Raw genomic sequence first — 13,719 nt, forward strand, 5'->3', positions numbered from 1 at the left:
GTCCACTTTTGGCTCCGTTGTTAGACCACAAACCCGGCCTTCCGAACCGTTCTTTCCACGTTTTGCCCATCTTTTCCCCAGCTGTTTGCAGCTGGCAGAAAGCACCCGCCCTGTTCGGCGAAAAGGGACCGAGAGTGACCGGAGGAGGAGAGAGATGCCACCCCAACCTCCCCAGCCGCAGGTGAGGGAGAATATCCTGAAGTTCCTCAACAGTTTTTTGGGAATCATCCGGATCCTGCAGATTGTGTTCGGGGCCGGGCTGTGGGTGACCATCGCCGCCAACAAATACGAGGGCTCCATTCACTTCGTCCTGTTCGTCGCGGTCCTCTTCTGGCTCCTCACCCTTGCCCTCTTCTTCCTCACCCTCCTGGATAAGCAGGACCTCGTCCCGCTGCTGGGAGGGGACCGCTGGTTGTCCACCAACCTGGCGCACGACGTGGCCGCCGCCGTGCTCTACCTGCCGGCCATAGGTGTCATGATCTACAAGACGGATCGCAACTCGTACTGCAACCTGGAGCAGTACAAGCACCTCTGTCTGTACAAGGTCTACCTGACGGCCGCCGTGTTCGCCTGCCTGTGCTGCCTGGTTTACCTCCTGTCGGTTATTTATGGGGCGTGCAGGAAGTGTCGGGGAGAACAAACGGTCATCTGATGGGACTGAAAGGGGGTGACGGCAACAGGGAGGGGGTTATGGGTCCTTGAGGGGGTTGCGGGAGTATCCACAGCAAGATGAGGAATAGTTAACTTCACTGTAATTTAACTCAACAGCTACTCTAATCGCAGGTTTATTTCTATTGTCTCCCCAGAAACATCCAAAAACCAAATCCTTCTGGTCTGAGTATTTGAGGTTGGCTGACAGGAAAGTACAGCAGCTCCTGGGACAGGGGCCTAGCTGCCAGGGTTGGGTGTCTGATTGGAAATGTGTTAGGAGGCTGAAGTGTTATACCCCTTTATTATGGCACAGGTGATATGTTTGTGGTTGCTGTTAAGACCACGCCTCCACCTCTTAAGGTTGTTTCCCAGTAATTTAATGTAATTTCCCCCCCATAAAGAATCATTATGATGTTCCTGCGTGGACTTATAGTGAGCAAGCAGTGTATTCAGTGTCATGTTTACGATTCAAAGGCCTTATATGTTTTGTAGACTTGTGTTAGTACTGAGTAACTGTCCATGTAAAACCTCTCATAGGATCGCCACAGTTGTCTTCAAGGGATTCTTCTCATTACCTTTTTTTAAAGTATATATTTTTATGTGTTTTTGTACGACAGCAGACTATATTGAGCAGTTACTGAAGCATGACGGACTAAAACACCCGCGGACATCCTGTTGACGAGCTCTGTTTTTGTTTTGTCTGACTCGAGCAATGCAAACAGTCTTTATCAGTGCCTTGTGTCAGAACGCTGTAGGCTCAACGAGGTTGTGGCGGCAACAGCAGCAACAACAACCCCACAGTATGGATGTGATTGGTGCTACAATGTATATGCTGAGCAAAAATATTCCTAAAGTGTTCATTATGTAAAGCCAAAGAGCAAAAATGGTACAAATAAAGACCAGTAAGTGAGAGCCGGTGAGCTGTTTCTTTGGTTGTTGTCATATGTTAGTACAAAGAGACAATGAGGAAAATGTATCGTAAAATGCTTTGTTAATTTTGTTTGAGTACTCTGAGCTAAATTTAGAGAAAGAGCTGGGCCATGTGCATGTATTGTGCTTTTGGTGGCTTTCCTTAAATGAAACACAGATTTAGAGTTAGTAGTGACGGAAGCCCTCAGGAACTTCCTGTTGGGAGATAAAAGACTTGGCCAATCAGCAGGGATCCTTTATATGCTGTGCCACTTGACCACATGAAAGACTCAGATCCTTAGACCTATCTCTAAGAGACAATGAGAGAGTCACTCACACACACACGCACAAACAATGTGTAACACAGCCGCTGTGCGATAGAGAGAATGTGTGTGTTGCACTAGGGTTATCCTACTGTTGGAAACGATGTGTGTGTATGTTGTGTGTGTGTGTGTGTATGTGTGTGTGTGTGTGTGTGTAATAATCTGGAAAGAGGCTTGTTCTTACCGTAACAGTCTGTTGGGGTTCTGGAGGTGGGCTAACTTTCAGCCAATGAAAATGAAGCCAAGCAGTGGAAGATGATTCAATGTCTCGTCTATTCCAAACAGCATGCACTTCTTAAAAACATGCTGTGGACAAGTTGCTTTTGGTTGTTTTCATACAGTCAGCAAGAAAGCAGCAGTACGATGTGTGAACAGCTGTTGAATTCTCTGACAAATTTGAATGCGTTACTCAGTTGTGGCTGGCATGACGCATGAGACAGGCTGCAGATAACTAACACACAAATACCCACTTCTCATTTTTGGGCACATCTCTTTGCAGTTGAATGCAAAGAGTTGTTCTTGGCGTAAGTTCTAAAATGATGTGTTGTCACAGCTCCAGATTCACAATAAAAAATCAAAGGCAACAAGAAAAAGGCAGAGATTAGACTAAAAGCAGCAGCAACACGGTAAATGAAAGTGATAAGACAAGTGGAAGCTGATAGTGTAGAAAAAGGGAAATGTCTTCTGCTTGCTTCTGAGAATATCTGCATGATTCATACAAGTTCCCTTGGCTTATTTAGCGCCTACATTTCAGAGGCACCAAAAAGTGACCATATAAAGACAGAGACGGATCAGACTGCAAGCAACATTCTCTGCCTGATTCGCACTTAATTTGTCTATGTAGTCAGTTTGTACTTCAATGTTATATCACTCTGAAAGAACAGCTCATCCTCTGGGTCAGTGGCCTTTCTTTGCAATGACGGCAGGAAAACTACAGTGTGTGTGTGTGTGTGTGTGTGTGTGTGTGTGTGTGTGTGTGTGTTGAGGTGACATCTGTGGCCAGAGTTACAGGAGTGGAAGCGTTAATGTTAACCAGCTGCAGCACTGGGATATAAATCTAGCACTTCTAAAGCAGGAAAAGCGTCTCCCCCCCGTCTCCCATCCAGCCTCTCCCCCTCTGAGATTTCCACAGAGAGTGTTGTCCTGTCCACATGCCGGCGCCTGTGGAAACGCACTTGTATACAACCGATGGGAGGCAGTACACAACAGCTCTGTGTGCCGCATAAACAAAGCACTGAATTCAGGGTTCGGTTTGATATTGAGAGTAACCATGGCGAATCATTTAAGTTTTGGATGACTCATAACTGTAGCATATGCTGGCAATTAAGTCCAGAAAAGGATTCTCCTCATTTACCCTGAAAGTTGTTTTGAGCTTACTTCATTAACAGGCTCCTTATTATCGCATAGCCCACATTTACAGAGGTCATCTTTGTTCAGATTTTGTGTATGAGCCCATTTTTGAATTTAATCCTTAAACATCACATCCGTGTCCAAACAAAAAAGCCTTCTAATCACAGGTAATAATACGGAGTTGGACTCTTCTGTTACCTCCTCACAGTACCAGAAGGGTGTGGACAGCACAAGAGTGAGGTTGTTGTATTTCTTTCAAGCTTCACAGAGACCAAAGAAAACCCTGAAAACTTGTTGTAAGGACCTATAGAGCCAGGCACCTCTCTGCAGTGCCAACTGTGTGATATTTATGTTGGCTACTCAACCAAAGAGACATTTCCTGTATGCGCTCTCCCACCCATCTGCAAGAGCCCAAGCAACCAATAGTCATCATAACCCCTCCAAATGGGTCCTTTGGCCCTCCCTGAAAGCACAGCTTCATGCATGCTGTTTCCATGCACTGATGTCAATTAACTGCAAAAACTGATGCAGAGTTCCCTGCCAGAAAATCTAAAAGTGATTTCTGAAGTCATCATGACAATGACATGACTGTGACTCATGTCTATAATTAAATCACATACGAGGTTGCTGTAGAGAAATGGTAAGAATGTATGAGGCTGCTCTCAGGGAACTTGCAAGAATGCGTCTTTTTATTTCTCCCATGACTCAATATAGTGGAGTACAGAACACAGTGTGAGCTGCAGAGGAGCATCAATGGAGCTGGCAGTGAACACAGATCGATTTTATCAGGCCAGATGGTTGCTATAAAAAGTATTCAATTCAGGTCTTCATGCTGAAATAAAATAAAAATCTTCTAATTATACACCAGGTTGTTTCTTCAAGAGCTTATTTCATTTTGTCATAAACAAAAGACACTCAACACAAACACTCCAAGCGTTAACAAAACAGAATAGTTTTTGTTTTTTGTTTTTTTTTTTCAGGTGTTTGGACGCTCTAATTGTTCGTCCTGTCCATATACCGGCTGTGAAGATGAGATCTGTTCCTACAGTGACTCCAGTGTGTGACAGAGGACAAAACACAGTACTTATATGCAAAAATACTTTCTGAAGTTCAACCGAAGCTAATTTGAGCCTTAAGCACTCCGAGTTAATCAAATCAAGAGGGTAATTTCCAAAGTTTCCAAAGTTTGTGTGCAAGACTTCCTCTTCCTGTTACCATCTTCCCATCAAAACAAGGAAACACAGTCACAGGGGAATTTTGCTATGAAAGCACTTCAAATCTGGGAGACACCCAACTGATTTGATTCATTGCTTAAATCTCATATTGGCTTCAGCTGATATTAATAAATGTTTTGCACATAACTGTGGATTGAAGGGAATCTCTTCACAGCCAATATGAACAGGAAGAACAATTACAGCAATCAAAAGCACTTTTAATACTGTAAATATGTTAAAGTCAGTATTGTTTTAAGAGAAACTTCAACATATGTGAACCTGACCTCAGACAGGAAATGTTAATATTTAAAAAATACCTTCATTTTGAAAATATAATCCACATTCTTTCACTGTGCACAGTCCTGACATTCATCTCAGTAGCCTTGTTTTTGTGTTCACACCGAGCAGAGAGGCAAAGTTTACACAGAGTTTACTGAACCAGGTGTGTATACTTGGTTGGTAATAACCCACTCAGCAGCTGCCCAGGACTGGAAGAGCCTATCTTACCATCTATCTTACCCACCCAAATTCTGGGTGGGTAATTCCCAGCGGATGTGCTCTATCCTATCCAACAGTGTCTGCCTCTTTTTTTTTTTTTTTTGCCCTTCTAACAGTCCTTGTCTCCTGTCTTGTTTTGGGAGGCTACATGTACACACATGAAACATGAAAACACACACACACACACACACACACACACACACACACACACACACACACACACACACACACACACACAGCAGCACCCTGTTAACCACACTTTCATCAAATACTGCTGAGGTGCACATTCCACTGCAGAGGAGAGGGAAAGAGGAGCTGGGAAAACAGATGGAGACTGGCAGAACAAGTGAATGAGCAGGAAAAAGCCAGAAGTGAGAGGGGGAAGGTGTTTGTAAAGATCCAAGCAGGAGTCTGAGATTGACATTTCCTGTCAGTGTAAGGCATGAATCTGCACAGTGTTCCAGCCGTGTCAGCCTTGTAGTTTGCCTCTGTGACTTGCCAGTTTATAGTTTCCTAACATGGTGACTGGGGTTACTGATCCCACATCTGTAGCAGCAGCTTTTGCCCACACAATAGTTGTGAATGGGCACAGTGTTCATGTGTTGCGTGAGGGCAATGGCAGCCAGTGGTGGGAAATGATGCTATTTATAGAGCTTTGAAAATACCACTGCTTCCTTCACTCCACCAGTCTTTAGCCAAGATGTTGAGAGTGTGTTAAAGAGTGAATGAGAGAGTTTGAGAGGAAGGGAGGGGAGAGGGTTTTGGTCACTGGGTGGATGAATTCACTAATTTCCTGTCTGACATTTACTGTCTTGGGCCTGTACTAGACACTGACGTTAGCAACACCTCCGTCATTCATCACCTGTAATTTTAACCTCACTAGAACATAATGTTAAAGAGGGAGTCCGGAGTGATGGCTACTTTTCCGATGACTGCGATCCAAGCTGAGACGCTCTCAAAAAGGAAAACTCTTTACGAGCCCCGCATCTCTAGTACCGTGTAAGTAGACACACACTGGGAAGTAAAGCAAACATTCCTTCCATTCGTTCCTGATAATAGCACACATTACTCAGAACTGTTTCCAACTCCGCTTTTCCCACAGTTTTCACACAGTGTCCAAAGTCTCTCTGTTGCATCACACTGCTGCTGTCACAAAAAAACAGCACAGTCAAAAGCACATTTTCTCTTCACAATGAGAACATAGCCCCTTCATTTATTCCAGCGTCTAAGACCATGATACTGAAAAAAACCCACATATTTTAATTACTTGATATATCAATATTTTACACTGCATTGTCATAAATATGTGCAATACCTTGGTGAGCAACCACAGCAAAATGAAGCCAAAATAATATAACATGTTGAACGTGCTGAAGAACAAGAGAAACGTCTAAATCTAAAGGCCACAGACAGCATAGTTTCTGATGGACTTCATGGCACTGACTGACTAGAAGATCCCCACATAGTTTAAGGCACTTCTGACTGCTCAAGATTGTGAACTATGATTTCATTTACCCACTAGGAGGCGTAATAGTGCTTCACAAAGCATGAATTTGCCAGAGAATAGTGATCCTCTGTCACCTGGCCTGCATGAAATACAGCAACATTTCAAAACCAAAACTGACACCACAGCAGAAATCCACAAGCAGAAGTGTTTCTTTTACATACATAACATAGACCAAAATCTGTTTTTAGCCACAGTATGAGTACATACTGTAATGCTATCATGTACAGATAAAGTAGAGGTACAAATGTAAAGTTACAGTTAAAAAAAAAAAATCTATGTAGCGGTTCATATTCTGCATAATGGCAACATGGCAGAACAGGCACAAACAGCTGTAATCCAATGTAATAAAACAGACTGTGTGCAACAGCTTGAACAAGATTTGGTCACGTGTCAATTGAACTCAGATAATGAATCTCTGACATGGTGAGAAGCAAAACACTCGAGAGAGTTAATGTCAACTTGTAACATCAGAGTAACTCGAGTTCAAACTAAGGCCAATGGCACATTTTTATAAATTCTTTTTACCTTAAGACACACTGAAACAGTTGCTGTGCTGTGTGCTTTTTCTTTTTTCTGGAGCTTGGAGATGATATCCACTGCACTTAAACAACTTGTCGTCTCCTTTGACTTAAAAGACAAGCGTGAAGGTTATAAAGTCTGGTCGAAAGCTCTGGAAAAAGTCATAAGTCTGGTGCTGGCCTGCTGTAGTTCCAGTTAGGTGTACATGGAAATAGTGTTGCATCAGTTGGAGGGGTGTCTTTACCTCCTTTAAAGCTTGGCTCATATTCAGCATCTGCAAAGCTCATCCAGTAGCATGAAAGCAGAGATACATTTAATCCTGTATTCTGAGAATAAACAGGAAAATGTGGAAGCATTTTTTTACAGAAGACATTTTGATGTGTCAGGAAAAAGTACAGGTCCAAATAATAAAATGAATGAAGCACTTTTTTTTTTTTTTTTTTTCTTTTTCTTTTTCTTTTTTCAGGTTCCTGGTATTGTGCATGCTGTCTCACTGTCACACTGTCATGACTTACTGGGACACTTGAAGGGAAGAGAACCATTGTTAACGTCATTAGTAACAACTGTGCTTTTCCTATAAGACAAGTCAGAATGTCTGCTGTAAAATGCCACTAAAGTTCATTAAAAACCCTTTAAATGAGATGTACAGAGAGCTGTAAAGAGCTGAGGATTTCACCAATAACTCTTTACCTTCTCTTGGAGTTCATCCTGTTTATATTGTTGTTGTTGTTGTTGTTGTTGTTGTTGCTGAGTTGTCTATTCACACATGCATGTGACTGCTGCCCCGTGCAGGCTACCATACAGAAGCCTATAAGTGAAGAATGAATCTCTTCACAGTCTGTGTGAGGAAAAGCTGTGTTTAACTGGGAAAAAAACAACTACACACAGCCTGAAGCAGAATAAATCTTGACATCAACAGTATACTTATCCCAGACAAACACACAACAACAAAAGCGAAAATAAAAGAAATCAGCATGGTAGAAAATAGTCAACTATTCTGAGATGGTTGGAGACAGAGAATCAGGAGCAGTGCTCTCCGATAAGGCATGCTGTGGGTTTCCAGCAGTGTAAAATAAGCAGTAATGTAAATATACAATTATAGTGTGCATGCAGAAGAACACAAACTGAAGTTTTGTTTTCCAATATGCAATGTGTGCGCAGTATGTAAAGGGCCAAATGCAACCAAAAAACTGTTCTGACCTGTCGTTACTGATATTTTCTGATGGACCTGCTCAAACCTGACCAGCAAACATCTCTTCAGCCCTTTATGCCTTTAGCATCTCTCTGAAGATGCATCACATGACTGTTAGTGTCAGTGCTGCTCCTGGTCATTTGCAGCTTTGGTGCTTTATTATAGTCGCCTCACTTCAACAGTTATGTGGCCAAGTTCGCCACCCACAGATGAGAAGGAAGAAAAGCAACAGTTGGGAGAGGATTGAAAGAGAGAAAATAGAAGCAGGCAATTTATGAAGAGGAGGATTCATTGATCATCTTGATATAATCATTTGAAAATAATTCTCTGTATTGATTTCTCACTTGCTTCATCCATATATCTGCTTCAGGGGTCCTTATGGTCATTGTGCATAAAGAAAAGTGCAAAGTCTAAAAATCCCTGTCAGCTGATTTATTTTCCCTTTGACATGGGTTTGCAAAGAAGTGAAACATTTAAGTTACACCTAACTTTGAACCATCATTATGATAATAAGAGAAGCTGTAACCACCTTTAAATGGTATATGTCTACATGCATGTGTCTATTACTTCTCTTATTATTTTATTTACTATATTATGATAGATAGATAGATAGATAGATAGATAGATAGATAGATAGATAGATGGTCCAACAGAGAAACACGATGAAAAGTCAATAGAGTACAATGTGCAGTATGAAGGTCAGGGAACAGTCCTGACGCCCACCGCTGCCATTGGCCGGGGAATCAAAGTGACGTACTATGGCGGAATTTCATTGGATATGAACACCAGGAAGTATGGGAGTAACCAATCCGCGGGATAAAAGTCCTCACCGGTTTGACAGCAGCAGAGTGGACCTGTCCTCTTCTCTGGAGTGGGGAGTTCTCAGTTGAACATCCTCTGTGTCCGTTTGTGAAGTTGCTTATTTAACAGGTTTGCCTTCGTTGAACTCAGCCATATTATAATCAGCCATGGCTGCCTACAAATTAGTGTTGATTCGCCACGGAGAGAGCAACTGGAACCAGGAGAATCGGTTCTGCGGCTGGTTCGATGCAGATTTGAGCAAAACCGGTGAGAAGGAGGCGAGGAGAGGTGGACAGGCCCTGAAAGGTGAGGAGGAACTCAGTCATGTCGCTCCCATCATCCTCTGTAATATCTTTGAAATACTACCGGCCAGTGCACGTCTACGGTTGCATAACAGCCTCTGCATCAGACCACAGATCGCCCCGAGGCATCAGGGGTGTGTGCAAGACGTGCAGAGGTGATGAGGTGGCTTCAGTGGTACAGTGCAGGGGAGGTTATACAGAGAAATGTTGGATCCTTCTTATGTCCTCCGCTTTGTCTTTGGCCTCAGAGCAGCCTGCAAAAACAGAGAAGAGGAAATGCAAATCAACAGGCACTTTTGGGTCGCTTTTCTTTAAAGGACTTTATGCATCTGGCCTGTTCTTTTTCTGCTATGTTCATGATTAATCGATTGATTGTTGAGTCTATAAAACGTCAAAAGAAATTGTGAAAAATGCTCATCACAACTTTAGTCATTTTGCAATGTCAAACACTATTTTGCTGCAGCCTCTCACATGCAGTAACTTGCTGCCTTTCTTTTTCATATGTGACAATAAATAGAATTCAGACAGGAGTCAGCTGTTAAACTAGAGCTGTATAAAAAATGTGCTACAATAATTGCATTTATATACCGTTACTATTTATGATATTTCTTCAAGTTGAAAAAACTACGTTGAGTTTCTCATTCTGGGAAAGTGTATTAACTAAACAAGGGGATGCAAAGAAGCAGATGCAGCTCCAAGGGGAATTTTCTGCTAACAGTTGCAGTCAAAATGCATTTAACTCCCGTGTATCTCACTCTCACAGATGCCGGCTTTGAGTTTGACATTTGCTACACCTCTGTGCTGAAGCGAGCCACCAGGACGCTGTGGCTGGTCCTGGACAGCATTGACCAGATGTGGGTGCCAGTGCATCGGACCTGGCGGCTCAATGAACGCCACTACGGAGGCCTGACAGGGCTAAACAAGGCAGAGACGGCCGCCAAGCACGGAGAGGCTCAGGTGAAGATCTGGAGGCGCTCGTTCGATATTCCTCCTCCCCCCATGGGCCCAGACCATGACTACTACGCTATCATCAGCAAGGTAAGATATGGTATCTACAGTCCATACACACAACCAGGGAGCTTTGTTGACCTGTGAGGAAAGAAATGCTTTGGTACACATTGAACAACAATGTGCACAAAGAAGAGACATGACTACACTGAGCTCTGCAGTCAGGTCCTGTAATCAGCTATGTCGCCATGAACGAGTCACATCAGCAGAAATGACTGGAGTGCTTCGAGTGAAAATAGTCATAGCCATGTGTCTGAGTGTTTTTGTTCACAGCACGGCCAACTTAAATATACAAACGGTTTACACAAGAAACAGTGCAAATGTAATCTGACCGCCACACCACACACTGGCGATATAGTCCCTTATTGTTCGGTAGCATGTGCTCCAATGTTATTACCTAATAGTATGTCCAAGGTGAGTTAATATATGACTGGCAAGAATGAGGTCTGCCAGGTTCAAGTTCAAAGTTCAGCAATGGTAGAAACTGATTGGAACAACATGTCCTCATACCTAAACAGCTGAATGGAACCACTGGTAAAGAGGTAGCCTGCAAATGACAATAAACATGTCACCATACTGTTTGCTCTCTATTTGTGTACAACAGGTTTCAATGAAAGGGGGTTAAAAACAAAGATGTCCAGTATTTTTTTTTTTTTTGCTGTCTCTGTTCTGGTCTAGTATGTATTTACATATTGAGATTGTCTTCCCTGCAGGATCGTCGCTATGCAGACCTGACTGAAGACCAGCTTCCTTCCTGTGAGAGCCTTAAGGACACCATTGCGCGGGCGCTGCCATACTGGAATGAGGAGATCGCCCCTCAGATCAAAAAGGGAAAGAGGGTGCTCATCGCCGCCCATGGAAACAGTCTGAGGGGGATTGTTAAGCACCTTGAGGGTGGGTGTTGACATGATGACAGACAAATTTTTAAGACCAGTGTGCACTTAAAGGAGCAGTGTGTTGTCAGGAGTTTCACATCCACTCTGTAGATTCTCCTGCACTTGGACAGGAGGGGGGTGAGGCACGGGGTGTTGAGTTGGTTGCAGAGTGCACACTCACCACTAGATGCCACTAAATCCTGCACACTGATCCTTAAAGATGTGCAATAAATAATTTATGGATGGGTACTTATATGTCCCATTAACATGTTTATTTGTGGAATATTAATATTATGACATTGTGAGAGTTTTATATTGTACAGATATAGATGTAGAAATCTTGGTAAAAATAGTGAATGCATACATTATACAACCACATGTGATCCAGTGATTCCATGTTTAGAACACAACACACTGAAAATTGCCCAGTTCTGTCTGTAACTGGCCTGTTTGTATGTGCTGCCAACTGCAGGAATGTCAGATGAAGCCATCATGGAACTGAACCTGCCAACTGGCATCCCCATCCTCTATGAGCTCGACAAGAACCTGAAGCCCTTGAAGCCGATGCAGTTCCTGGGAGACGAGGAGACTGTACGCAAAGCCATGGAGGCTGTGGCTGCTCAGGGAAAGGCCAAGAAGTAAAGCCCCACTCTGTGTATGACAGTGTAGACTTCCCTAACAGCCGGCCTCAGATTAGCGTTCTTCCTAAATCCTAATTTATTTTGGATTGTAATACATGATGAGTACACTGTAGATTGTTGTCAAAGGTAACCTCACTCTACTTGCACAGTACAGGGACAGTAGAAGGTGAACAATTGGGATACATTTGGACCAGGGAACCCACCGCTCTCAAGAGAGTGTAAATAGTTTTTGTTGAAATGGTCCATTAATATTATAACTTTAAAACAGATAGTATAGGTTTTTCCTACAAGTCTTAAACTGTGACGTCTTAGGCTGCAATCTTAAATGTCAGGGTAAAAGGTATTTAAGCCAATTACAGAAAATACTGTAAAATCCTGGCTGTGGTCACTGCCACATCAGGCTCCTGTGTGTGTTTTGATGCTCCATACATGAGTGGAGACAGACCTCTTGCTGTGGCCTCTGATTGCCTTTACTTATACTTGATGGCAATGTGAGATATTATTTTCCAAGTGCACTGATGGTGGTATGGACATTATATCTACGTGTCACTTTTCACAGCATTTAACTGATGCATTCCACTGATAAAGGGATGTCATTTTGCAGTCTCTTGAGAGCAGTTAGGACAGCTGAACAGTCCTTTTCTCCTACTTTGTCTGTCTGTGAATGTTTTTTTGGCAGTGTCCTTGTATGCTGTTGCTGTCTGTGTTGTGTTTGATAATTGGTATTTTTCTCTTTGTGTTTCATCAAGGTTAGCCGAGTGCTAACAGTGCTAAACAATGTCAGTCCCCCAGTTTCACAGTACCATTGTGAAGCATGAATACCGAAGATAAAAAAAAAAAAATGTAGCCGTTGTCTTTGTTACACTGTATGACCGCCTTTGGTCTGTCCTTGCCTCTTGGTGCCCGAGTATTTATGTGCCTCCAACTCCTGTTCCTGCAGTAAATGCCTACAGCTGGGCTCACAGCCTAATGAAGCAGCAGTGGTGGTTGTGGGAAAACTGCTTGGATTTGGTTTGTAATCTCCCATTATGTCTAAGAGTACATTTTAAATGTAATTCTCTCTGTGCCCTGAAAGCGCTGATGTAATACATGTACAACTATGTGCAAATCTAATCCTTTTGTGTCAGCTTGTGTTGTATGGATGGGTTTTATTTTAGTCCCTACAACAGTGTTCAGTATTATTCCAGTATTGGTGGTCAGGCCTGCTTTTACCAACAGCATAATCAAACTAATATTGTAATTGTGGAAATCACATTTTAAAACAAATTCCTGTGACCCCTTTTGAACGGACAAACAACAAACTTTGCCAGAACAGAAATTTATTCTTTAAAAAAATAATTTCTTATAATTCCAGAGAGAACTTCGTTCAACCGCTTCACACTGATAATTGAACAGAAACCACTGACTGAATAAAATCAGCCGTTTTTTGTTTTTTTTAAATGCTTTAAGGTGATAACAGAGACGCTATAATTAATGTGAGAACACTAACAAATACTTTATGGGGTGGGAAGATGAAGCATAGTTGAGTTTAGAAATACTGTTGGACTCCAAGTTCCATAATGCAGTTCGTAATGTTGGTAGTCACGGTTGCAGGCGGGAGAAGGGGACTCTAAAAACTTGGTATTTCACTCAGGTGGGTGTGGTTTTGCGGGCGACAGACAGTTTCAGCCTGAGGGTGAGAAAGATGGGGTGTGTTTGGTCTGCGTGCTTGGAGGTGATGAAAATAAATTACACTTAAGGTTTATTGTAGGCTACTTTCTGTGAAAACCTGCGTGCAACTTTGTAAAAATGCAGAACACAAATCCAGAACTGTTTTGGGTTGATGAAATTGAGAAGTGGCCAAATGCAGCACAGCCATCTAAATGACAACATATTTTAGCATTACTTAGTTGTACATATTTTCCAGTATAATGTTAGTGTCAGTTTAAG

At 42.5% G+C, this 13,719-nt stretch overlaps 2 protein-coding genes across 2 annotated transcripts; both read left to right on the forward strand.

Moving 5' to 3' along the window:
* Nucleotides 1-154: 154 nt before the first annotated feature.
* On the forward strand, nucleotides 155-1,562 carry marveld1 (MARVEL domain containing 1). Its single transcript, XM_076743472.1, has one exon. The coding sequence runs from the start codon at nucleotides 155-157 to the stop codon at nucleotides 650-652; it is 498 nt and encodes a 165-aa protein (XP_076599587.1). The 3' UTR covers nucleotides 653-1,562.
* Nucleotides 1,563-8,991: 7,429 nt separating this feature from the next.
* On the forward strand, nucleotides 8,992-12,903 carry LOC143328583 (phosphoglycerate mutase 1-like). The gene is made up of 4 exons (XM_076743791.1): nucleotides 8,992-9,270; nucleotides 10,030-10,304; nucleotides 10,988-11,168; nucleotides 11,622-12,903. The coding sequence occupies exons 1-4, from the start codon at nucleotides 9,132-9,134 to the stop codon at nucleotides 11,789-11,791; spliced, it is 765 nt and encodes a 254-aa protein (XP_076599906.1). The 5' UTR covers nucleotides 8,992-9,131; the 3' UTR covers nucleotides 11,792-12,903.
* The last annotated feature ends 816 nt before the right edge of the window (nucleotides 12,904-13,719 follow it).

This window comes from Chaetodon auriga, chromosome 11 (genome assembly GCF_051107435.1).
Source record: "Chaetodon auriga isolate fChaAug3 chromosome 11, fChaAug3.hap1, whole genome shotgun sequence".
NCBI classification, from domain to species: Eukaryota; Metazoa; Chordata; class Actinopteri; order Chaetodontiformes; family Chaetodontidae; genus Chaetodon; species Chaetodon auriga.